Here is a 26,313-nt window from a genome sequence, read left to right on the forward strand (position 1 = left end):
CCACCGGTTTTTAATATGATCCCTTTTCCCTTGGTTTGAGGAGTCCCTGTTCTAGGATCCTCACCTGTTAGTGCGATCTAGACCCAGTGTCCTTTCTCGGTTTTTTCACATTGCTCTTGTTATCACATGGAAATGCCAAGGAATATTTATATTACCTTAATAACACTGTTGTTTCTATATGAAATCACATTCACTCTTTGACTTTTTACTCTACAATTGGATGTGGATTCCCACTTGTAGGAAAAAAATCTATCTTGAGAAAAGAAGCTTAATAACTTTCCCCATATTCTTCTGTATATTTAATATATATATATATATTTTATATATATATATATATATATATATATATATATATATATATATATATAAAGAGAGAGAGAGAGAGAGAGGGAGAGATACTTTGATCAGTCAGACTAATAAAAGATAAAAGCACATATCTGCCTGGTCGCTATGAGTTACTGAGCTGGACTATATGTGCTATCCTCATATATTAGCATATTAGACATATTAGCACATTATCCCCTTAGGTTTTTTTATGTGACAGAAACCAGTATACAATAGTAATAGCAAAGGTTTATTGCAATTTATCCACTGTAACTTTTTTTTATATCAATGTGCAATTTCACGGTATGAACAAATTAAAACTTTAAATAAACTCATTGTTTTGGAAATTCAGCATTTGATTATGTGATATTTTATCAAGTTCTATCAAGCATTCAACACCATAAAAGAACCACTGCCTACTAAGTGATCTTTCAGTCTGTTTCTTACTCATGTGCCGTACCTTAATAATACCTTGACATGTTGCTAGGGGAAGACCAACCAAACTTGTGCCATTTATGGACATAATTTGGTCCCCGATGCTGAGTTTCCCAGAACGTGCAGCCGGTCCTCCGTTCATCATATTTGCCAGTATTACAGTGGGAAGTATTGAGCCCCATCCAGATTCCACAATAACCACTCCCAATATCTCTCCCTTGAGCTTTTCCACCTGCAGCTGTAAGAACGTGGAACGAAGAATGAGAAACCACATGCAAGTGCACAAAAGCATATCAAATTAAGACTTGATAACATTATTATTATCCTTTATTTAGATGGCGCCACAAGATTTACGCAGCGGCATATAGAATACAAACAGTAGACTATGCAGGGTAAAACAGTACAGAAAAAAACTAGTAAAACTAAGACTCCAATACCTCCAAGCTTAGCAACATATTACCTCTTTGCAGTTTTCAGAATTAGAGAAGTGAATGAGGTCATCATTATACATCTCTTGAGTATTAATTATGTCACTATATTCTTTTTGACTGAGGTCTTCAGGGTTGATCCCATTGGCACGTAAAAATTCCTGGTAAGCAACACTAAAAGCTTGGCCAATCGACTGAGCAATGAGCTGTGCCTGTCAATAGAAAGAGGCTACATTATGCTTTAAGTATATTCAATATGTTTTATTACATACTGATGTCACACATTTTGGTTAGTTTAATTTGAAGCGTGGGATTAGCTTTTTTTTTCTGCAAAAAAAAAAAAACCATTGACTTGTCATAAACCATACTCCTAAATATGCTACTACCACTGTGTGGCACTGTGTAATAACTAATAACTAAAAGAAGTTGACGTCCTACAAAATAATATCTCCCATAGAAGTCTGTGTGAATCATTTTGCACAAGGAATATGTAGATATGTATTTCTTTAAGGGTCAAGATGTTGGCCTGCAGATAAGCACATCATTATATCTTCTGATAAATCTACTTGTGCTCAGCCCTTGTCCTGACAGTATAGGCAAAAAACATAGATCTGAGAGCTTTCCTACTGCCAGGCAAAAGAGATACTCTCAGATGGCAATTACAATGGATGTTTCTGTTCAGCTAAACATTGCACTAAGTTCTAACAATCAAAAGTGTTACAATCGCAAAATATACAAACGCACATTTTTGTTTAATATTAAATATTATCATGTTTTAGCATGTAGGTGAAATGATTAGTACAGTAACAGAATTTATGACTATAGCTGTCAGGTGTCAATATCCCTTCTTGATCACAGATGAATTACTTATTTTCTTTCACCTGTACTGAAGTAGTGACATGTTTAAGCCCCAAAGGGACACTTGCCTTTTCTACAAGAGAGTGCTGACAAGGTCTGTCATCAAACATCCATAAAATAGCCTAAGGCATCATTTAATCTGGGGAATAGGACCTTCTATAGGTTATCAATTTTCTAGACTGTCAATATTTTGCAAAAGTGTCAAGCCTTCAAATGTATACCATGGAGTGACTGATAAATTGGCTAGAGTTAAAAATAGAATCCAAGAATGATTTTCTGTACCCGCCAGCCAAAACAATAACTACGGTAACCTCTAGAAAAGAAATATATACCCTGCACAGACAGTAGGCTAGTACTGCTTCAATATATACAGGTGCTATATACAATAAATATGTGCTATTATACAGACTCTTGCACCAGGAATGATTAATATAATATACATATATATATACATCTTTTCAAAATTTGCAAAATCTGCATGTACAATGCATTAACAATATCTTAACAAGCAATATCCAGGAAAAAACTGTTTGATCATTAATCAGTGGTACATGAGAACATGATGGCCACTGGCACCAACTACCAGTACTATTTACAACAATATAAATATAAAACATATCCAGTAAAAAAAAAAAAAGTTTTTTATTTATTAAAAAATATCTTGACACCAAAGTATATTCTAATAAAACAAGGTAATCTCTACCCAAGGATAATCTTAGTAACTCTCCCTTAACACCCTCCACATAATCTATGTGGTTGCTGCTCCTGTATGCTTGCTAGGATAGCAAAGACTCGAGCTTTGCCCCTCCTTTAAGAACATAGCTAAGTATTTATATTCCACTATACAAACTGTTGGTGAAGTGACCTGGAAGTGTTTCTGCATGTGGAACCCCTCAGGCAGGATAAATGAATTGACAGCCACTAAAACCCAGCCCTGAGATGTTTGAATAAAAAATGTGGGAATTGGGCTACAGCATGCACACTTTTCCATCAGACTATGAGGGTGATTTGTGACCTACAATGCTTCTATAGTTGTGCAAGTGAGCCTATCTGTCTACCTAGTACATTACAAGGTTTACTGTCACTTCACAGTCCTTGGAACTGTCCCTGGTAAATCAATCTGCACAGACCATTGCTAATATACCTGAAAAGGCACATGGTAGAATGAGTGAACAGTGTTTCAAAGCAGTGGCTGAACAAACACCACTATAGGGTCATCTTGTTTATCTGTGTGGATGCACAAGGAACGCCTAACTCATCCCATCAACTGGTGCAAACTTTTATGCTCACCTCTGCAGACCCTGCCACCTTGGGCCGCAAATACATACATTTACCTATAAAACTGTGTGTAATTATGCAAAAGTAGAATGTGAGATCATAAGAAAAGCATTGCGGTTCGTAAATAACCCTCTATATGTCCTGACTAAGTGCTGTTTCTATTTGTCTATGTGAATGCTTTTTTAGAATTTGAATACATTATATTCCAGAGAGAATGTCACACAAGTGAAATCAATTAACCCCTCTGCTGTGGACATACATAGGAACGTGATGTGCCACAGAGTGCCTTTGCAACAGTAGTGAATGCAATTCATGGCAATGTTGATTGTGAACAGGAAAATCTGTGATGATCAAGTACCGTAATACTCGATAATGAGCGCATCCTTACATCACGGTGATGTCCGGTGGCTCATTATCGAGTATTATAATATGTAGTAATTGAATTCTCCTCGTGGACAGCAATAAAATATGTGGCATAGAGATGAACTCAAAAATATTATGTCTGCATCATTGTCTTGTATCAAACTAAAACTTGTTTCTGTACGGAGCTATGTAAGGCTCATATGGAAGGTTATGTAACAGTGGTTGCCTGGAAAAAAATGGCTCATAGATAGACACATTGCTGCAACTGGAGACTGTCACTGCCTGGTTCTAGTACTCAAAGGAGGGAACACTGATCTGTATACACTGCTTTAAGCAGAATCCCAAGCTTCATTGAGGTCTGAGTTGCTGTTCCCAGGCATTCTGGAACTAGATTTGCAGGCCTAGACTAGATGTACAGAGCAATGCCCTTTCTAATGAGACCTTCCGTTACACAGTTTTCAACTCGTAAATAGTTACTGCTATTGCATCTCCCTTGACATTTAACTCTGCTTGGATTAAAGAGTATGTTCTCTGATTCATAGCTTCCCTCTACACTCTAAAAGATTATCATTAATTTATTACTGTAATTCCAATATCACTATGTTTTATTCAGGAATTCATAGAAAAAAAAAACAACTAATGAGTGTTCTATTAACTTATGTAGCCTAAAGAGTCACAGCAATGGCAGGATTCTGCAAATAATGTGGCACAGCTTTATTATTCTTATTGATGTAATGTTTTCCTTCTATGGCAAAGCTGATGCGTCCCTCAGGGTTTGGAGATTATCTCCACACAACACATTTTGTGACTGCAGGCAAAGGGAATATATCCATTTTGAGAAAACTAAAATATAATTGGTATATTGTAGACTAGAGAGAGGCTGTCATAATGGAATCAGTTTTATGAAGAATAATCCTGTGCTGAGAGATCTCATAACGTAGATTTCAACCAACTGAAATTCTGTGTATATAAAAAAGGAATTCAATCAATATTAAAGCAGCATTCTAGTCTGCTGAGACCTGGGATTCACGAGTGATCCATACAGTGGGAAAACTAAACCCAACAATGGAAAATGTTTATTTATTAAGCAGAGAGATGAACTCCAGTGTTTAGTCTTACAGTGACTTTACACTGTAGCTTTCTTTCTTTTCTTTTCTTTTTTTGATCAGTCAGGACTCATATTGTATGTAATGTATTCTTTAATCAAAAGCACTACAAAGAAATGATGCAAACAGCAAGGAATATTCAAGATAATCATTACATTAATTATTCCTTTTATACACACCTCTAAAAGGAAATAAATATACTATTACGATGGTAACGAACAGCACAAGTAAACTTTTTACTCCTACAGGAACTGGCATATTAAGCTATAAACATTTTACTATCTCTGATCTCAGAGTTCTTGTTTTCACATAATGGTTTCCAAATTACTAGTACTTCTCTACATAATATTACCATAACATACACCTATAGGTCATGTATGCTAAATATCTCATACCTGTTAGTCAGGAATAGTCTCACAACATGATGTACTTTGTTCACTTTTCTTTTCTTTTATTTTACAATTTTAATTGAATTTTTTAAATATTCAAAAGGACAAAAACTAAGAAAACCAAAACCTATGCATAATAGCAAAATAAACAATTAAATAAAAAAGGAGGGTAATATGGGGAGAAAGGGAACAAGTCACATATATATATATAATAAAGTACATCAAAATCTTGCAGATGTGATAAACAAGAATCAAGAGATACACCAATGATATCACAAGGAGGAGGGTAGCTGCGAAGGAGCTAATTGCTCAGAATAGTACGAACTAAAATGTAACCACTTAAGAAGAGGGAGATGAGGTAGACTGTGAATAAGGTAGACCAAGCGTCTCCAAAACATAACTCTGGATTTTAGCTTTGGAAATGATTTTGTGCTGTGGAAGGATTGAGGAATTCCCACCATTGGTCAAATATATATAGACAATCAATTAGCTACATATGAACAATTGAAAGCGACCTTCCCATTACCCAACAATCAGTTCTTCTGGTATCTGCAGCTGAGACATGCACTGAATGCCCAATTTACTGAGGGTTTGCTTCATATGTCAGATTCTCCGATTAAAAATATATTACGATCTGTAGGGTCATATAAGACTATTTCTGTGCTCTACGCCGTATTATTGCCTCAGGTGTCCCCAAGAGGATTAGATCTGCTCAGAATAAAATGGGAATCCGATCTAGGGGTTCTTTCTGATGAGGAGTGGAATATAGTGGTGGGAAATACTAGACATGCCACATCTTGTCTTAGGTTTCAGCAGATCCATTTTTACATGGTGCACAGAGTATACTTAACACCAGCCAAGATGCACGCAATAGGACTTCGCACCTCTGAGTGCCTCAGGTGTGATATCACTAAGGGCACTTTTTGGCATTTTTTCTGATCATGTCCAGTTGTCCAGTCCTTCTGGAGCCAAATATGGGACTGCATCTCCTCCACACTACCTATGACCCCTTTGTAATGCCCTATGAACTGTCTGTTTGGCACTGCACTAAAAGAAAGTTTAAGTAACACACTCTTCAAATATATATTTACCTTAGCCTCCCTAGCTACGGTTATTATAGCTAGGGGATGGATGGCGGCTGAACCACCTAGTGTACCTCACTGGATCAATCTAATTACTGAAGTATGGAGGCATGAATGGTTCATGTGTGAAAGTAGAAAAGCCATATATATATACCATAAGATATGGCCCCACAGGTATGAATCAAGTTATGTCATCCACCTTTATCAGGATGATATGATGGATGTGGGGAATGACCAGGTGGATGGTTAACTCTCAGCCCTATGCAGCTTCAATAAATTTAACCTGGGGTGCAATAAAAATACTATGATGGGATCATCGGCCTAAAAGTTCACACAATATCACTTATAATGTTTATAGCGACAAAGGTAGGAATAGATGTTTATTTAAATTGTATGTTAGATATGTTATTTGTATATTATAACTAAAAAATCTCAATAAAAACATTTTATTTAAGGATTTTAACTTTGAAGAATGAGAGGGATGGGAGGAAATTAGATCTCCAAAATTGAGCAATAGAAGCCCTAGCTGCTATGAGGATATGACTCACCACATATCTTTTATGTTGCTGAAGATGCGGGGAATATAGGTGACGCAGGGCTATTTCTGGGGAAGGCAGACACCACATTTATCAAATCAAAAATTTCACTCCATAAAGTCTGCAATTTTGGGCATGACCAAAAGATATGTAGTAAGCTTGTGCATTATAAAGCCTTGTGTACATTGTACTGCCGGCAACTCCTTAAATTACAACCTTAACAGCACCAATAATACAGTAGGCCTTCAAAGTGACATCATTGTAGGCGCCTGGCATATTTATTGATCAGAATTGCTTTAAGTCTGTTTTTCAAGCAGTCGGTGTGAAGAGTTTGTCGGGGATGACACCATCGGTGTCATAATGTCGGGGTATGTGCTATTGGGGTTTACAGCGTCGCTTTGAAGACTACCATCAGTCCATACGGAGATATAATATTAACAATACCCTGCGCATGCCAGGATAGTAGGTTCAGATTGGGGTTCAGTTTAGACAAGCCTAAGATAGAAAAATTAGAGGATGAAAGAACAAAATCGGGATTAGGTGCACCAATAGATCCAACGGCCTAAGAGAGCCTAAGATACTCATCAGAGAGAGAGTTATTCCAACATATACTTATTTATTTTTCTACCTAAGCAATCACAGCTGTGTCAGTGTAACCCTCTATCTATAAAGCTGTATGGGAGCTATAAGAAACTATTACCTCTAATCTGGTATTTAAAGACCAGTAACGGTGGACAACATGCTGATATGGCCTCACATCACTTGTAACTTAACACTTTGAATTTACACTTACTTACACTTGGACAGACATGGGGCGATGATGGTCAGTTCAATCTGTTGTGTGATGTGGTTGGGGTAGGACTGGGATCACTTAAGGTTAAATTCTGCTGGAAAAACATGTGAAATTTCATGGCCAAATGGTGAATGTGGAGAATATGTCATAGAACAGTTTTGAGAATTTTGCTCATTATTAATCCAGCCTTCAATTCTCTCAACGCCTATTTTCATTATAAATTTTGTATGCAATAATAACAGAAACTCACGCTTCAAAACATCCAACTTAACCGGTGCATTAACATATTAAAGCGTGCCCGCTGGGGGAAACACACAGAGTACACAAAACCAAAAGACTCTGGAGAAGGAGCGCCAAGACTGAAACTATAAATTCTATCCTTGCCATGATCAACCTGATGCCTGTTTTGATGTCAATAGAAGAATCCCTGCATGGTAGGAAGAGTGTCCAAAAAGTTCAAATAGCTACTATGTATACATAATATATTGTCCAGGACATGTAGTTTCTGAGTCCTGCTTTGAATGACACATGGATGTTATTATTATCCTTCATTTACTGTAAATAGAGCAGCGCTTTGGAATAAGATAATTATATTTATTTGGATATACGTTGACTGTCCCAGTGAGGCTTACGATCTTGTTTCCCTGCCATAGGCACACACACCAGATCCAATTTAATCAGAAGGAAATAAAAATATCAGCATGTGATTGCACTGTGGGAGGCAAACTAGGCTTAGAGCCACCCTGAAGGGGATACATTCAAAGTAAAGGCATGCTTGAAATAGCTACCATACATAGATGGAATTAAAAATCAGTCTAATTAAGGGTCTAACACTACTCCGTGCTGCCAGGAGCAGACAGAAAACTCAGGGCTCATTAGATCATTTCATTAAACTGAATGAAATTGCTTTTTGTGTTTTTCAAAGTTGCAGGGGTATCACCTAAACAGTTAGGTAGAGCACTGCATACATTGTTGTAAATTAAACTTACTGAATATGAAATGTAATTTAACAATCAGTAGTCATTTGTAGTCTATACAGGATAATAAATGTACCTGTATGCGGTGAATGAGTCCAATGTCTTATTAAAGCTGAGACAATTCTGCATGCAGGACGACCTCAGCTGGGCCACTCCAGGTAGCAGACATTAAAGAAATGCATCAAAGACGCTGTTACTTGGTGAGCTTCTATTGTAAGGTCCTTTGATGTCCACAAGTGTAAGAAAGTGGAGCAAGAAAACTTTAACTATTATACCCAATTTCTCAAAATCAAGTAAGTAAAAGCTTCAGATCTAGTGATGGATACTTTTGAGCAGTGTGAATAAGAGATGAGAGATATTTTAAAAATTAAATGTACTTATAAAATAGTGTCTTTAAATAATCTGTCTCTTGCTTAAACACCTGAATTCAAGGCCCAAAGTAATGGATGACATTGCAGAAACGTTTATGAAGGAAAAGGAGTAAAATTTTGTCCAGCATTACAATAGTGTTTCTTTGCAACTAGCATACAGGTAACCTACATGAACAGCTTAAGGTTTTATAAGATGTGATAAAATGTAATAAAGTGATATATATTTTTCCAGGACAGCCATACTCTGCAGACTAACATTTATCTGGAGAGATCATGGTGTCAAAATCAATTTATCTGATAAGCACAGAGGGTCTGATTTAGAGTTGGACATAAGTCCATTTGCATGTCGTGGTCACAGCTCTAGTAGACTAAATGCTATAAAATGTGGAATCTACAAATACAGCGCAGAACAGCAAAGCAAAAGCGGAACTCTTTGACTTTGTACCCCTGAAAAATAGTCTTTTCTGCCATGAAATTTGCATGAATTTCGCATTGAGTCATATTAGACCAGTGGGATCACCAAATCCTCCAACTAACATCTGATAAGATCAGACTTGAAATTATATCATCTCCCTTGACAAGCAATCGGCTCAATTCCCTTGTAGCACCCTCTGACACTCCCTCTTCATTTGTGGGATCAAATGAAGAGGAAGTTTCTACTCTCTTCTCATCTTCCTACTCTACCTCCTGTTCTCTTGATCCCATTCCCTCACAAATTGGTAGGTCCCTGTCTCCTGTGCTCATTCCCCCTCTAACTAAAATTTGTAATCTATCTCTTTCTACTGGTATTTTTCCATTACTATTCAAGCATGCAGTGATTACTCCCATTTTGAAAAAACAAAATTCTGACCCTAACTCTCTTTTGCAAATCACCGCCCCATCTCCCAGCTCCCAAGCCCCTCCAAGCTTCGCGAGAGAATTACCTACACTCGCCTCACACACTTTCTTACAGCAAACAACTTATTGGATCCTCTTCAGTCAGGCTTTCGCTCTCAACACTCCACAGAGACCGCGCTGACTAAGGTTTTCAATGATTTGATCACAGCAAAACGTAATAACCATTACTCTCTTCTAATTCTCCTGGATCTCTCTCTGCTGCATTTGACACTGTCGACCACTCTCTCCTCATACAAACGCTACAATCCCTAGGTCTTGAAGGCACTGTCCTATCCTGGTTCTCATTCTACCTATATAATCGCTCTTTCAGTGTTAATTTCTCTGGATCTACCTCTGCTCCGCTTCCTTTATCATTTGGGGTACCACAAGGCTCAGTCCTAGGTCCTCTGCTATTCTCTATCTACACCACTTCTCTTGGAAAACTAATAAGCTCCTTTGGATTTCAGTATCATCTCTATGTGGATGATACACAAATCTATCTATCCTCTCCTGATCTTTCACCATCTGTGTTGTCTTGCGTTACTGACTGTCTTTCTGCCATTTCATCTTGGATGTCTTCTCGCCAACTCAAACTCAATCTTTCAAAAACTGAATTAATAATATTCCCACCCAAAAACAGAAGCTTCCTGCCTGACATTTCTATTTCTGTTGATAACATGACCATAAATCCCGCCCTGCAAGCTCGTTGCCTAGGTGTAATCCTTGACTCACAACTGTTGTTTAGTCCCCACATCAACTATCTATCTAAATCATGTTACATACACCTAAAGAACATTTTCCAGAATACACACATATCTCACACAAGACACCGCAAAAATATTAATTCATGCACTCAGCATCGACTGTTGCAATTCCCTCCTTACTGGTCTTCCCAAAGTCAGACTTGAACCCCTATCAATCTATTTTGCACGCAGCGGATAGATTGATTTTCCTTGCAAACAGTTATTCCTCTGCTGAGCCACTCTGTCATTCTCTACATTGGTTGCCTGTATTTCAACGAATCCAATATAAAATTCTTCTACTAACATACAAGGCCGTCAACAAAATTGCACTGACATACATTTCCTCACTTGTCTCAAAATATCTCCCAACTCGACACCTCCGTTCTGAATTCTACGTCTCTCTTCCACTCTCATCACATCCTCCCATTCTCGGTTACAGGACTTTTTCTGGGCTGCACCCACTTTGTGGAATTCTCTCCCTCGCACAGTAAGACTTTCCTCTAGCCCTCAAACCTTCAAGCGTTCTCTTAAAACCCACCTCTTCAGACAAGCTTATGATATTCCTCAACTACCATCTTAATCTCCCTAGATTACCCTATTACCACCCTCTACACAGCTAACGCAAAACAACAACTCTCTGACCAACAATGCCACACACACAGCCCACTCAATACTTTTACCTTTGCATTCTAGCTGGTCCATTGTGTAATATGATGTAGCACATGCCCTTGTGTTTCAAACTCCCATTGTCCTATAGATTGTAAATTTGCGAGCAGGGTTCTCTTACCTCTCTGTCTGTAAGTATTACCCAGTATTGTCTTATTAATGTTTGTTCCCAATTGTAAAGCGCTACGGAATTTGCTGGCGCTATATAAATAAATGTTGATGATGAATGGTAACAGAAACCTGATTTTTTTTTTCCCCTTTACAAATTACATTATATCCAAAATGGTTCTCTACTTGTAAGTGGAAAAAAAAAATCACATTTTTTAAAAGCATGAATATTGAAGTGGTCTTTTAATACATAGAGCAGATTCAGGGGAGGAGAGAGTGGCTGGGTACCGGACAGTCCACCCTGTTGAATGCTGTCATTCTTGTCAGAGATGGCAGCTGCGCTTATCTGTGCACAGGGAAAGAGGCGAATAAGGGGCTTTTTTCTTTCCATCCCTTGGGATTGCTAGATTTTTTATTATTATTATTATTATGATTATTATTGTCGTAGATTTGTAAGGCGCCACAGTGCTCTGCCGTGCCATACAGTATGGAAACAAGGACAAACATAAAACAAGGATATACAAGGCAGACAATATAAATGCAGACATGAAAACAGAGAATATGGAGGACCCTGTTCATTAGATTCTGAGTGGAACAGGGCACAGCTGAAACAAAATTAACAATTTTGGTTTAGAGTAGAGATTGAGACAGCTGGGAGGGTGTATTAGTGAGACTAGTTTCATCAGGGATAAGGTAAGCTTTATAAAAGATATGGGTTTTTTTAGAGAAAAGATTTGAAGGGGATTCCATAAATGGGAAGCAGCAGTGGAGAAGTCTTGTAGGTGCGAGTGAGAGGTGATTACCGGAGACGAGACAAGGCGCAGGTCGGAGGTAGATATAAGAGGGCAGAGGGAGAGTATTTTGATATGAGATTTGAGATGTATGCAGGGGTAGTGTTGTTGAGGGCTTTGTAGATAAGGGTGAGTAATTTGAATTGGATGCTGGAGGACACAGGGAGCCAGTGTAGGGATTTGTAAAGTGGTGCAGCAGATGTGGAGCGGAGAGAGAGTTCGATCAATCTTGCAATCAGATTGAAGTGTGGATATATGGGTGTGAAGAATGCCAAATAGCAGGAGGTTGCAATAGTCAAGTCGGGAGATGATGAGAGAATGGTTAAGTGTTCTGGTAGCATGTTGAGTAAGAAAAGGGTGTATTCTGTTTTTAAGGTGGAATCGATAGGACTGGAAGAAAGTTTGGATGTGAGAAATAAAGCAAGTTTCTGGTGTGTCCTTTTCAAGACAGTGTCTTATGGTCACAAAAACACATGCACAAGCGCAAGCACATGCATCCAAACAAAGATGTGCAAAATATTTTTGTGCAAATGTGCCTGTGTGAATATTGTGCACACACATAAGTGCAGTTGCTATGCAGAACTATTTGTGGAACTGAGACAGGAATGCACATGTAGTTTACCTACATGTGCATTCCTGTAAAACATCTCATCACAAGTTAATCTTACAGTCACTTAAACCACCCCTTTTAATTACTTACAATTGTTCTCTTAAGGTATTGCTTGTTCCAGCGTCAAATGTGTGTTAAACAACTCATGACAGTAAGGGCACACTGAGGCTGTCTTAATTCATTAATCGGGTTTGTACAAATTAAAGTTTCTTTTACGAAAACCATCCAATTCCTGATCTCAAGCACCTCTGATGAGGTGTAAAAATCCAACCTTATTGTGGGTCTGAGAAGGCTTTGCAGCTAATCTGGTAAAAAACTCCTAATTGTACAATTGCCACCCCTTCATGTGCAGTCTTTGCCCCATGAGGGATTCCAATATGCCCAGTCTATTTAAAAAGGATTGTGGCAGGACAAGTACTGCTGCAATTGTTGTTCTGTTATACCCATCACTGGAATCAAAGAAAAACTGAATAAAACATTTTTTTAATTAATAATTTTAAAAATATTTATTGATTTTTTTTAAAAAAAATATTTTATCTATTTTTAAACTATTTATTTTATTAGTATTATTTTTTATTAGAGTTTGGCCTTTCAGTTACACTGTGCAGGTTTGAACCAGCTACTGGCTCATGTATGTTCATACTCCCCCAAGTCTGGTCCGGCAGATAGGTAAAGTAAGCATTACCCCTCTCAGCCAGTTTCAATGAGGTAGCTGAGGATCATTCAGTTGCTTTGGTGATATTTTATTGATAAATGTCGGCAATAACAGATTTTATAGTGCCAATAGAAAATCACTGTTGTCGCCTCTTTTTAAAGTCTGTCAATCTTTAATCCAGGTTGTAGCCCACAATATTCTGATACTAGAACTTTAACTCTAAAACACTCCATTTAGGATTTTGCTGAAGAAGATATCAACATGTTTATATAGTAATTCAATATGTTTTCTAGTTTTCTTTATATCCCATCCTTTACCAAACCGTTATTTTATAGAAAGGAAGCCTGCTTAGTGTGGAGGAGAAGTTTTATACAGACAAGTAGCAAAATCATGGCTACCCCACAGTATGGGACATTGCACAGTTGCAGTTACACCATGGTGCTATGGGACTTATCGTCCTTACTGCAGGGGTCCTGGTGCTGCTAGCTGGAGGGACGATGGGTCCCTATTTTACAATTTAATATAAAGCAAAAACTTACATCTTCTGATTCAAACACATGGCAGATCATCTTGTACTGCTTCTTTCCTTCCTGAGCACCTGGTGTTGTTTCTATACAATCTTGAGATGCAGATCTTGGCATCCGACGTCTTGCCATCAAGACAACAATGTTACCAATGTCAGCAATGTATGAGATTGTCCTCAGTGCATGGTCCATCATTGTTTCCTGTATATGGAGAATAAATCACATGAGCTCAGAACAAATTATTTTCTACAATCTACTTTACACACAAGTAAATCAACACTAATGTAGCTTTCAGGGCCTGAAGCAGAAGCAAAATCTGGGGACAGTACAGAGCTATAAAATACAGATCCACAAGGAAGCATCAGGGACTGGGCACGTGCAAATGTTGATTTCCACCAAAATGCTTATATTTTCTATTCATACATACTGTACAAACTTTCCCTTCCCTTAGTAACTAGCTAAAATACACTTTTTAGGATTATTTTTTAGTGACCTTAATTTTATAATTATTCTCTGTAAAACAATGTGTAATATGCAGGAACAGGCTGGATTGGGAGGTAGGGGGGCATCTTTTCCCCCGGGTTTGTCCCATAGTGGGCTACTTTGGGCTGGATCACTGGGCCACCTGCATCTTTTTCCTTTAAAATGTTCCTAATAGGCTGCTGAGTTGCCCACTGAGCTAAAATTTGCCAGCCCACCCCAATATATAGGCGGTGCATAAAATCTTTTAATAAATAAACACATACATACTTTCAGCCAGATTGCCTTAATTACGTTATTCTTCAGCTGGTACTGACAGATATATCTATATACAGGGCCGGACTGGCCAACTCCCTCCCCCGTTATGCTGTGCACTGCCACACTAGAGTTTCCAGATTTTTTTTTATCTGAATGGGGGAGGTCGCGGGGGTGTCGCAATTTTCGCGTGGGAGGGGTTGCGGGGGTGCCGCGATTTTCGCATAGGGGGGGGTCACGAGTGTGGGGAAGAGGTGCTGTGAGGGGGTAAGAGAGCCAAAGGTGAAGGGGTGTTGTGAGAGTGGGTGTGAGAGAGCCAAAGGGGAAGGGGTGCTGTGAGAGGGGGTGTAAGAGAGCCAAAGGGGAAGGGGTGCTGTGAGAGGGGGTGTGAGAGAGCCAAAGCGGAAGGGGTGCTGTGAGAGGGGGTGTGAGAGAGCCAAAGGGGAAGGGGTGCTGTGAGAGGGGGTGTGAGAGAGCCAAAGCGGAAGGGGTGCTGTGAGAGGGGGTGTGAGAGAGCCAAAGGGGAAGGGGTGCTGTGAGAGGGGGTGTGAGAGAGCCAAAGGGGAAGGGGTGCTGTGAGAGGGGGTGTGAGAGAGCCAAAGGGGAAGGGGTGCTGTGAGAGGGGGTGAGAGAGAGCCAAAGGAGAAGGGGTGCTGTGAGAGGGGGTGTGAGAGAGCCAAAGGGGAAGGGGTACTGTGAGAGGGGGTGTAAGAGAGCCAAAGGGGAAGGGGTGCTGTGAGAGGGGGTGTGAGAGAGCCAAAGCGGAAGGGGTGCTGTGAGAGGGGGTGTGAGAGAGCCAAAGGGGAAGGGGTGCTGTGAGAGGGGGTGTGAGAGAGCCAAAGCGGAAGGGGTGCTGTGAGAGGGGGTGTGAGAGAGCCAAAGGGGAAGGGGTGCTGTGAGAGGGGGTGTGAGAGAGCCAAAGGGGAAGGGGTGCTGTGAGAGGGGGTGTGAGAGAGCCAAAGGGGAAGGGGTGCTGTGAGAGGGGGTGAGAGAGAGCCAAAGGAGAAGGGGTGCTGTGAGAGGGGGTGTGAGAGAGCCAAAGGGGAAGGGGTACTGTGAGAGGGGGTGTGAGAGAGCCAAAGGGGAAGGGGTGCTGTGAGAGGGGGTGAGAGAGCCAAAGGGGAAGGGGTGCTGTGAGAGGGGGTGAGAGAGTCAAAAGAGAAGGGGTGCTGTGAGAGGGGGTGTGAGAGAGATAAAGGGGAAGGGGTGCTGTGAGAGGGGTGAGAGAGCCAAAGGGGAAGGGGTGCTGTGAGAGAGCCAAAGGGGGAGGGGTGCTGTGAGAGGGAGTGAGAGAGCCAAAGGGGAAGGGGTGCTGTGAGAGGGGGTAAGAGAGCCAAAGGGGAAGGGGTGCTGTGAGAGAGCCAAAGGGGAAGGGGTGCTGTGAGAGGGGTGAGAGAGCCACAGGGAAAGGGGTGCTGTGAGAGGGAATGAGAGAGCCAAAAAGGAAGGGGTGCTGTGAGAGGGGGTGAGAGAGCCAATGGGGAAGGGGTGCTGTGAGAGGGGGTGAGAGAGCCAAAGGGGAAAGGGTGCTTTGAGAGGGGGTGAGAAAGCCAGGGGGGTAGAGGGTGTAGGAAGACGTGTGAGTGCCAGGGGGGTAGACGGTGCAGGAAGACGTGTGAGAGAGACAGGGGAGTAGGTGGTACAATAAGATGTGTGAGAGCCAGCAGAGAAGGTGATGCAGGGGGTTAAGTGAGAGGGACAAAGGATAAGATGGTGCAGGGGCATAGGTAAAAGAAAGTGTAAAGGGAGAGACATCTTAAGAATGGGAATGTCAGGGATGCAGCCATAATAAAAAACAAGTAGTAATGAAGAATGGGAATGCACAGAGGGGACAATTGTTAAAAAAAAAAAAAAATCAAGCCTTCATAGTCCATTCACTTATATTTTCCATACCCCCACTTCTAAATTTCTGCTTCGACCACTGCCCTCTGTTCCTGCTCCCGACTGCCTGTGTGAGCTGACAGCTGCTGATCCCTCCTCGCCCAGCGCGCCCAGTAGGAGAACAGAACACAGGATGCCATAATCAGGTAAGTTCATATATTTTCTCGTGTGCAATGTGTTTTTAACCATCCTTTCTTGAACTGGGGGCACTACTGTGTATCCAATGACGTTTAAAACACTATGTATTGCTCATTATTGCGCTGTAATGTTTGTTGCATATTTATCTGTACAGAGTTTTTTAATTAAGAGGAAAAAGCACTGCTTATCATAAATTTTATCTGTGATTGTGTCAATATATCTATTTTTGTTGGCATTGTAAATGGTGTATTAAGCTGCTTTTGGGACTCACACTCAGTATCTGATATGCTGTACGAATTTTTATTTGTGAATGAGTTTTTGTCTGGGCACTACTAATGATTTGGGGCACTACTATGGCATAATGTTATTTGGAGGCACTATTGTGGCATAATATGATTTGGAGGCAATGTTGTGACATAATATGATTTGGGGGCACTTCTGCATGACCAAATATGAATTGAGGGTAATATGATGTGGCATATGACCTTGGGACACTACGATGTGGCATAATATGACCTTGGGGCACTACGATGTGGCATAATATGAACTGGTCGCACTACGGTGTGGCGTCATATGAACTTCTGCCAAAGGCAAGTCTTTCATTGTTGAATATGATGGGAGCCCAAAGAAGTTGCTGTATCGGGGGTAGACTTCTCCAGGTAAATAATCTAAATGTTTCCTATCTAATCAAACTGATGGATCACATCCAATTATCTCTCACCCACCTCCTCTATCCCCCTTAATTTATATACTGTGTTATTTAAAATGAATAGAAAAGACGCATATCCAGTTACTGTAGTAAAAAAAAATATTTTTCTCTGACATTTTGCTGAAGATGGAAATGCTTTTAATGTGGCCATGTAGGTTCAAATGATCATTCAATAGTTATGGTTTTTGTTTTTTGATATATGCGAGTATAGAGTTTCATTTAATTTATTCATGAAAATTCTGCCATTACTATTTAATTGAGGGAAAAGGGTATCTGTTACCTATATGTGTGTAAGTATTCTGTTCGTTGTTGCTATTTTGTGGGAGATTTGAAAAAAGAAAAACATTGGTTTCCTACAGTGGCACCTGTATAATTGGTGGTATTACTGTAGTATGGGGTGGCATGCTGGTGGCAATGTTGTAGTGTGTTTGGGGCTTAGTATTGTTAATAAGTAGAAGAGGATATTGATATAATGTGGGAGGTGATGCCAGATGCTGTAATGTGGGGGGTCATGCTGGACACTGTAATGTGGGGGGTAATGCCGGTTGCTGTAATGTGGGGGGTGATGCCAGTTGCTGTAATGTGGGTGGGTATTGATGTAGTATGAGTGTGTGTGGGGGGTTATTTATTGCTATAATTTGCGTACTCATAATGTATTGTCATGGTATTTATTGATGTAATTGTGGTGCTAACAATGTAATGTTGAGGGTCGTTAGGAGAAATAAATACCCCCCACACACACACTCGTACTACATTATGTTGTACTGCACCAGCAACGCGCACTGCGCCAGCATCAGTATGCAGCAATATAGTGCATGGAGCCCACAACACGTGGGCCTGTGTGCTTTAAATGCCAGGGCTGATTTTTAGTCCCAGTCCGGCCCTGTCTATATATATATATATATATATATATATATATATATATATATATATATATTGTGATGATTATGTAGTATATCTAATGACTGATTGTTATTTTCTGCTGAATTCATGTATGACAATGTATATTGTAGGTAATCTTGTAATGTAATCTCAACATGTGCTTTGCTAGATGACATGAGTTTGAATTTATGCAAGTGTCATTAATCTGTTGAAATAGCCAGACCAGGGAGAGATAGGATCTTGGATTAGTATGAAGACCCAAAGTTGTAAACCATCTAGCCAAGCAGAACAAGCAAAGTTGGAGATTATGTCCTGTGAACATTCCGATGTCAGGATATCCCTTGCTCACTTTGAAAGCCTTGTGATATTTCGGAGATCAATCTGTCCTTATTGACTAACCTCCAAAGGCGGGGAGTGATAGCTATCTGGAAAAAGGTTTAACATCTTCTGAATTAGACAATAATGGGTGCATTTTGATGAGGGATCTAATAAGACTGAAATGTATCATTTTTCTCAAATGTGTTCCTTCACACATCAGGCCTTAACTAGTAAGTAGTAAATCTGATTTTATTTCCTGAAACTCATTTGTGTAACATATTGTATGTCTTGTTATTAATTTTTGTAATTAAGCCTTGGAAACATTTTTCAGATTAAATAAATTTAATCTAGTGTATACTCCGTGATACTTTGTGAATTTACGAAGCCCAGGGAGGCACATGCTACATGTATATGTGATTTAAGTGTGAAACATTAATAAGTGGTTCTGCTGAACATAAGGCCACCATAATAAAGCCTTTGTAGTGACGGAAAAGGTGTATTCATTGCTAAGTGACTAAGGTGACGCCAGTCACGGCCAGCTGTTCAGATAGCTTTATCTGGGACAGGTTGGGAGTTTGTGACATATTTTTATTTTCTGTCGACTTTTTTAAAATCATTACAGGTCACTGTCTATTTATAAATAATTTCAATACTCTTATTAAGTATAGTCAAAGGGCTCGATTTACTAGGAATCGATTTTGTTGGCAGTTTGAAACCGCCACCCATCGCTGGCGCTTTAGTGGTCCAAACTGGCGCATTTACTATAGGTCGGTTTGAGGCTTCATTTTAAAATGAATGGTGATGTATGGCGGTTTTGTTAAAACCACCATACAAAAGACAGGGCAGGACAGTTTTAATACCTGCTTCTGAATGGCTTGATAGCTCAAACATCCTGTTTGAACTATTTTACCATTCAGAACATAAGAGAAAGCACAATTGACTTTTAAATTATTTGGGCAATCATTTATTGATTAAGGGGCAAAATGAATTTAATATTAACATATGGGGGGGGGAATGTAATTATATTAAGGGGACAAAATTATTTAATTACTCTATTATTCGGGCACTATGCAATGCCAAATTGTGCAACATAAATAATTATATCCACCATTAACAATCAGTTAACATTATTATATAGTCAAATTTTCCACATAATATAATGTTATAAGAGTGTCCCCTTAAAAAAATATTTAAAACAAAAATTCCTCATGCGTTAATATTAAATTCATTTTGCCTCTTAATAAAAAAAATCATGATTGCCCAAATAATTTAAATGTCAGTGGAGCTTCCTCTTATGTTCTGATTGGCATAGTAGCTCAAACAGTATGCTGTTTGATCAATTTCGCCAATCAAAACTACCTCTTTTATTTTGGCCGTTTGGCGGCGGTACTCAAAACCCCAGCTTAGTAAATCTGGTAGTTTGTATGTTCATCATTGTTAAAATCGGGATGGCGGTTTGTAAAGTGTTGGTTTTGAAAAATGTCAATTCTGGCCGTTTTAACGGTGGTTTGGGCTTTAGTAAATCTGGCGGCTTCAAAATCGCCGGAAAAATAGCCAAAAACCGGTGGTTTGAGCAAACCGCCCTTTAGTAAATTTAGCCCAAAATGTTGTTTTAACTGTTTACATTGCAATTGTCTTCAAATTGTATTTAGAAAGAAAGAAAGTAATCACTATCAGACTTGACAATTTGGTTTCAGAAGAATTTTACAGTTTCTAATTTACAGTTTACAAATATATACCCTTTCACTCTTGAATGGATGCATGCTTACATTGTAAACTAAATGTTAACAAATGACCCAATGGCTGCAAGTCTTAAAGCAAAGCAAAAGACAATTTTGCGGAAAGAAGTTGTAATCTAATTAGAATTTTTGCACTTTAAATAAAAAACATTTTGTTTTCACTCTAAAGCCCCATTTATACATTTTTGCTATTTTATCCCATAAACAAGCATCTCTTATCGCCAGTTTCAGAGCAAAATAAATTACTCCAGTTCGCCGGCCCCACAGAGAACTATGGGGATGGCAGTATTGAGCGTTAGTTTTGTTAATGCATTAGCCTATTGTTAAATGGCACAGACACTAATATTTGCATTAATCATGCAGAAAGAGCCATTTCCGCATGATTTAAGGATTACAAATGGTTGCTAAAACTTTCCTAATACTTTAGTAGAGCTGAAATTAGTTTTACACGGGAAGATATGACTTTCACATTCTTATTTATTTATGTCAGGCTCCCTGCCACAGTGTAGATGAGGAGATTATGCGGCTGTGAAATGTCCTATCTGTCTGGGCCATGCAGGAAGAAGGTATAAATCACTGTTATCTACTTTGCAGCCCAGACTGCTCTTATTTTCATTTGGTTTGCTGACTGCGGCCTTTGTGTCACTTTGATGTGCACTATTTCAGTATTAAGAGATGTCTAGAACGGTGATATTCATGTGCTGGCAAATTTGTACAGATTATCTGACTACTTATATGAAACTAAATATATTTATACAGTTCAGTGTGTGGAGATAAGGTATATTATGAATGTCTAGCGGAAGGTAAAAGTACAATATTACGGAAATGGTAACATTTCACCATGACACAGGCAAGATATAATGAAATAGGCTTCTTAACAGAGAGATGAATACACAGCAAAAACTTTGTTACTGCACTCCTTCAATTAAGTCAAAATCATGATTAGTCATAATTACAGACTGTACCCACACTCTCCTTTTTAAATTGGCTTTCCCATGCTTTACGTTTAGAAACTTTCACAACAGAGACCCGCCAAAGGCTATTACCGGCAATTCCAAGTGAAAGCTATCACCGACAATACCTGGCAAAAGCTATTACCGGCAATACCCAGTGAAATAAAGAGAAGCCTATTTTTGCCAGAGATAGGGCTTTTCTTTAAATGATAGATAATTTATTATTTCCAGTACAATTTAGAAAGTCATAGCTAACATCTAATTGATTGCTATGGGTTTCAAATAGAGATGCTCAGGCTCGGTTCTCCAAGAACTGAGCCCACCTGAACTTAGCAGATCCGGGTACTGAGCCGAGCCGGCTCGGTACTTCTGCGCTCTCGGAATTGAAAACGAGGCAAAACGTCAACGTTACGTTGTCGGATATCGAGGGTTTGGGACTCTATAAGTACCACCCTCCATGGTGATCCAGCTCCATTTCACAGAGAGACAAAGAAGGGGTAGCACGGTTCTTGGCGGTCTCTAGTGCAGTTGGGCAACGTCACAGCTATAAAAAAAAGAGGAAGGGTAGCTTTGTTCTCTAAAGTCTCCAGTGACATTATACTGAGTTATAGCTGACACAGAAACAGGATAGCTCCATTTCTCCATTGCTAACTGTCATTGCTGAAAAAGATATAATAGGGCCGAGTCTTGTTCTAAATCTGCAGTCACACTGTACTGTGTTATCTAGCTAACACACAAATAGGACAGCTCCATTGCTAATTGTCATTGCAGAAATAGAAATAATAGAGCTGGCAGTCTTGTTCTAAATATGCAGTCACATTGTACTGTGCCATAGCTCACTCAGAAAAAAGAGAGGTGGCAGGGTTCAGTGCTAAAACAGAAATTGTAATAATAGGGCTGTCAGTGTTCTTAAAAGTCTCCAGTGACATTCTACTGTACCATAGCTCATACAGAAATAGGAGGGGTGGCAGTGTCCTTGTCACTCTCCAGTCTTCAATCACATTGTTCTTGTCACTCTTCTTTCTCAGTCATGATGATACTAATCCCTCTACCTCATGTGCTAAATCCTATGTTCATTAAGTGCATAGTGGTTTTAAGTCAGGGGAAAAAAAATGTAAACAAAAAGCTTGTACCTTTTTAAAGAAAAAAACACCTCTCTAATAAAGGTGAACGATTACTGTAGAAAAACATAAAATTGCCAACATGCCATTCTACTCAAAATATTACCAAGCATACCAGCATCAGCTATCTCCCTTCTCTCAGCTAGATCTCAACACCTGCAATCTACACTGTCATCAGTGTGTACATTATCCTCAAACAATACTAATTCATCCCCGCTGGAATCCACCATCACCTCTATGTACTTTGATGTTATTGCAGGTAATGGCCTTCCTCATGGAATTTGTAGTTTATTTTACGGCAGAGCTGTCACGATTTTTGGGCAATTCTTTTACACCAGACCAAATGTCAAAATGTTGTGCAGACTCATCTGCATCACCACTGGGTGTCTTGGGAAAGCTGAGATTTTCCTAGCAGCAATTTCCAGAGAAACTGAAAGAGGAGACGTCATTGTGTCATGTACCACTTGAGCTGTCAGCTTGCTGACCAGGAGCTCATTGCATTTCTTGAGATCTGGGTCAGTTGGAAAGAAAGAGAAGATATAGCTCTTAAACCTAGGATCAAGCACAGTTGCCAAAATGTAATGATCCCATTTCAAGATGTTGATAACTCTGGCAAAGTGAATAAAGTACTTAATCTACAAGTCCTACATATATGGCAGAATTGCTTTGTTTCATTTCCTCCTTCAATTTCTCTAGCTGCTTTTCTAAAAGTCTAATTAGGGGAATCACTTGACTCAAGCTAACAGTGCCTGCACTCTCTTCACAGGTGACTACTTCGTGTGGTTTCAGCACCTTGCACAACACAGAAAGTATTCTCCACTGCGCTGGACTAAAGAACATTCTCTCTAAATTCTATTCTTCTTGCAGCTGCTGCATTCTCCTACATGCTGTTGCAGAATACCGAAAATGATTTTACATATTTCGGGACACAGACAGGATCTCTTGCATGTCATTGTCATTTTTTAAAAAGTTTTGTACCACCGAGTTGATTGTGTGAGCAAAACAGGGAATGTGATAAAATTCCCCCCCTGCTGTAATACTCTAACAATATTGGTGGCGTTATCAGAAATCACATATCCTTAGGAGAGTCCAAGCAGGATAAGCCATGTTGCAATGATATCCCTTAGTTTTTCAAACAGGTTGTCAGCGGTATTACCTCTGTTCTGCGCCTTGTCTCGTCTCTGATAACCATCTCTCACTCCCGCCTACAAGACTTCTCTTGTGCTGCTCCCCACTTATGGAATTCCCTACCACGCTCAATCAGACTTTCCCTACAGCCTTCAAATCTTTAGATACTCTTTGAAAACACATCTCTTTTCTAGAGGTGACCTAATCCTGATGATGAAGGTGTTGGGGGTGTAGATTGCAGGTGCTGGGATCTAGCTGAGAGAAGGGAGGTGTTAGGAACCCCTCCAGCCGGCACAACACAACCCGGAGTCTACTCTGCCAGTCAGGTGTTCACTGGAGCCCCTGATGGTGGGGACAGACTGGGCTGCGGACTGAGAGGGCCGTGAAGTGTGTACCGGCTGGGGAGAACCCAGGCAAACGGAGTGGAATCCAAGCAGAGGTCAGGGGCCGGCAGCAGACAACAGTACCAGTATACCAGCTGGGGTCAAGGGTCATGAGCAGACAGGGAGGTCGGTATTCAAGCCAGAGGTCAGGGTCATGAGATTCACAAGCAACGTCCAAATCCAAGCCAAGGGTCATACACAGAGAATCAGTAGAAGTTCAATAGACAAGAACAGGAACAAAGCAGGTCAGCAGACTGGGTAGCAGAAGCTATAACCGGCAATGAGGCAGCAGACCTCATTGCCTTAAGTACAAGTACAGACCAATCAAGAGTAGGATACACTGCTGCAGACTAATTGCTCATACAGAGCAGGGCCAATCAGGGCTTGTCCCTGAAATACCCAGATGCAGGCTAATGCCTGTAAACCAGACCTTAGATTAATCAGCCTACAGGCTGCCTGACATGCGCATGCGCCCGCCTACCGCCGGGACGCAGCGCTATAGCAGAGGCGTCCGGCCGTTGCCATGGTGACGGCCGGGCAGGAATAGGAAATGACGTCCCGGTCGTCAAGGTGACGGCCGGGATGCTGGAGCACATGAGAAGCGAGCCGCGGCGGCTGTGAGTACCGCCGCAGCTCGTTACAGGAGGTAGCTGATGTTGGACTACTTGTTGTTATTTTTTAGCATAAGTTTCTGATTTTCACAAAAGCTTTTCATGAACTCGCTTCAAATGGCGGAACATGGATGAGGTTGCTAGACGGTTAAGGTCCATAACTCTACAGACTGAGGCTGTACAATGCTACAAATGACTAGACAACTGTTGTCAGGATTTCTGTAAAAATAATTCCACACATAAGAGGTGGATTTTTTGTTCTTATGCCCAGGCATGAAAATGGCCTTCTTTTTGCCACTGGCAAGAACTGCTTCCACTGGTGCATGACTTGCCTCAGTAGAGTTCATTAACAGCACTGTTTGCTTAGGTGCCTTTAGCCCATTGTTAGCTTGTTTTGGGGGGGCCCAAACAAACCAAGCACTTCAGCCATGAAAGTGGCACTGCTTGTGGCAGGAGTACTTGCTTTGTTAAACTGTACATGTACTTTTCAATATCTTGCATAAGGGTGGGTGGGAGCGCCCAAGGACAATTCCATCTCGCACCACTTTTCTTTTCTACCAATGCTGTGTGGCAATGTTTCCTAGATGTGCTATGAACTGCCGTGCGTTTGTGTCATTTCTCTGTCGCTTAGCATTATTATTATTATTATTATTATTAATTTTTATTTATAGGGCGCCACAAAGTATCCGTAGCGCCGTACAAGGACAAACAATGGCACAGTACAAGGTGAAACAGCACAGTACAAGTAACAGTAAGCACTATAACTCTGGGGGCTCAGGCACAGCATGAAAGAGAGGGAGGGAGGGGAAAAGTGAGTACAGGCAGGTAACTATGGCCCAAGAGGGTGGGCCATAGTCGCTGCAGTCTTTGTTTGAAAGTGTATGAAAATAATATTGTGACCTGTGAGGTGGTCAAAATTGACTGCAAATGACTTGAAATTAGTGTTAATGAGTTAAATAATAATGTAGGGAAAAAAAGAGCAAAATTATGTGATTTCAACAAAAAAAATAGGGATTTTAGAAAAAATAGGGATACAAAACCAAAACCAAAACACGCAAGGGGCGGTTTTGCCAAAACCAAAACCAAAACTAAAACCAAAACATAAAGTTAATCCAGATCCAAAACCAAAGCCAAAACCAGAACTCGAAGGTCAGTGAACATCTCTAGTTTCAAAGCACTGAATCATATTATTAAATAAGTCTCATTGATTCCAATATAGATAAAAATGTAAATATGCAATAGAGTACAAAACATTATCCATGCCAATGTACCTTTAAGATAAGCTTGCCCTAAACTACACCATAAAAATTTGATTTCACATTTCAATGCAAAATATTTAGCATTTTGATATATCCATCTCTTTCACTTTGCTGGATTTAGGAAACAGCACATGAAAAGACAATCCTTGAGGCATTAGCGTCATGGAAAATGGAATTTCTTATGGAGGATCATTCAACTAGGCTGAGCTTAACATCAATCCACTAAACAATTTCACGGGGTGACAAAAATAAAAACAAGCACAGCTATGGCGTGGAATGAATTAAACGTGCCTGTGTACTTATTGCTGCCATCAGAGAGACACAACTGGGAAATTCAGAAGATGTCTCTCTATAAAAGGAAAGTGTATGTATCTCAGTTCCGTCCAATGTCAAGATGCATCCTATGTTTAAAACACAACAGTGAAGCATGGCTCTCTGTCCATCTGGCAGTTTGTGGTAAACTGTAGTATTTATACTGCACAGTTACTGACATTTTGAATCAGAGACACCTTTGCTGCTAATTTTTTGCATATTGTGCACAGT

General features: G+C 39.9%; 1 protein-coding gene across 2 annotated transcripts in view; it reads right to left on the reverse strand.

The window, feature by feature from the left end:
- The window catches only part of APBA2 (amyloid beta precursor protein binding family A member 2), a 284,025-nt gene that overhangs the window by 56,636 nt on the left and 201,076 nt on the right, over positions 1-26,313 (reverse strand). For both annotated transcript variants that reach the window (XM_075208107.1, XM_075208106.1), the window contains 3 exons: positions 13,929-14,114; positions 1,220-1,399; positions 785-997 (listed from right to left, as the gene is read on the reverse strand). In XM_075208107.1, the coding sequence (XP_075064208.1) occupies positions 785-997; positions 1,220-1,399; positions 13,929-14,114 (579 nt within the window). The remainder of the gene's footprint in view (positions 1-784; positions 998-1,219; positions 1,400-13,928; positions 14,115-26,313) is intronic.

This window comes from Mixophyes fleayi, chromosome 4 (genome assembly GCF_038048845.1).
Source record: "Mixophyes fleayi isolate aMixFle1 chromosome 4, aMixFle1.hap1, whole genome shotgun sequence".
In the NCBI taxonomy this organism is placed as follows: domain Eukaryota; kingdom Metazoa; phylum Chordata; class Amphibia; order Anura; family Limnodynastidae; genus Mixophyes; species Mixophyes fleayi.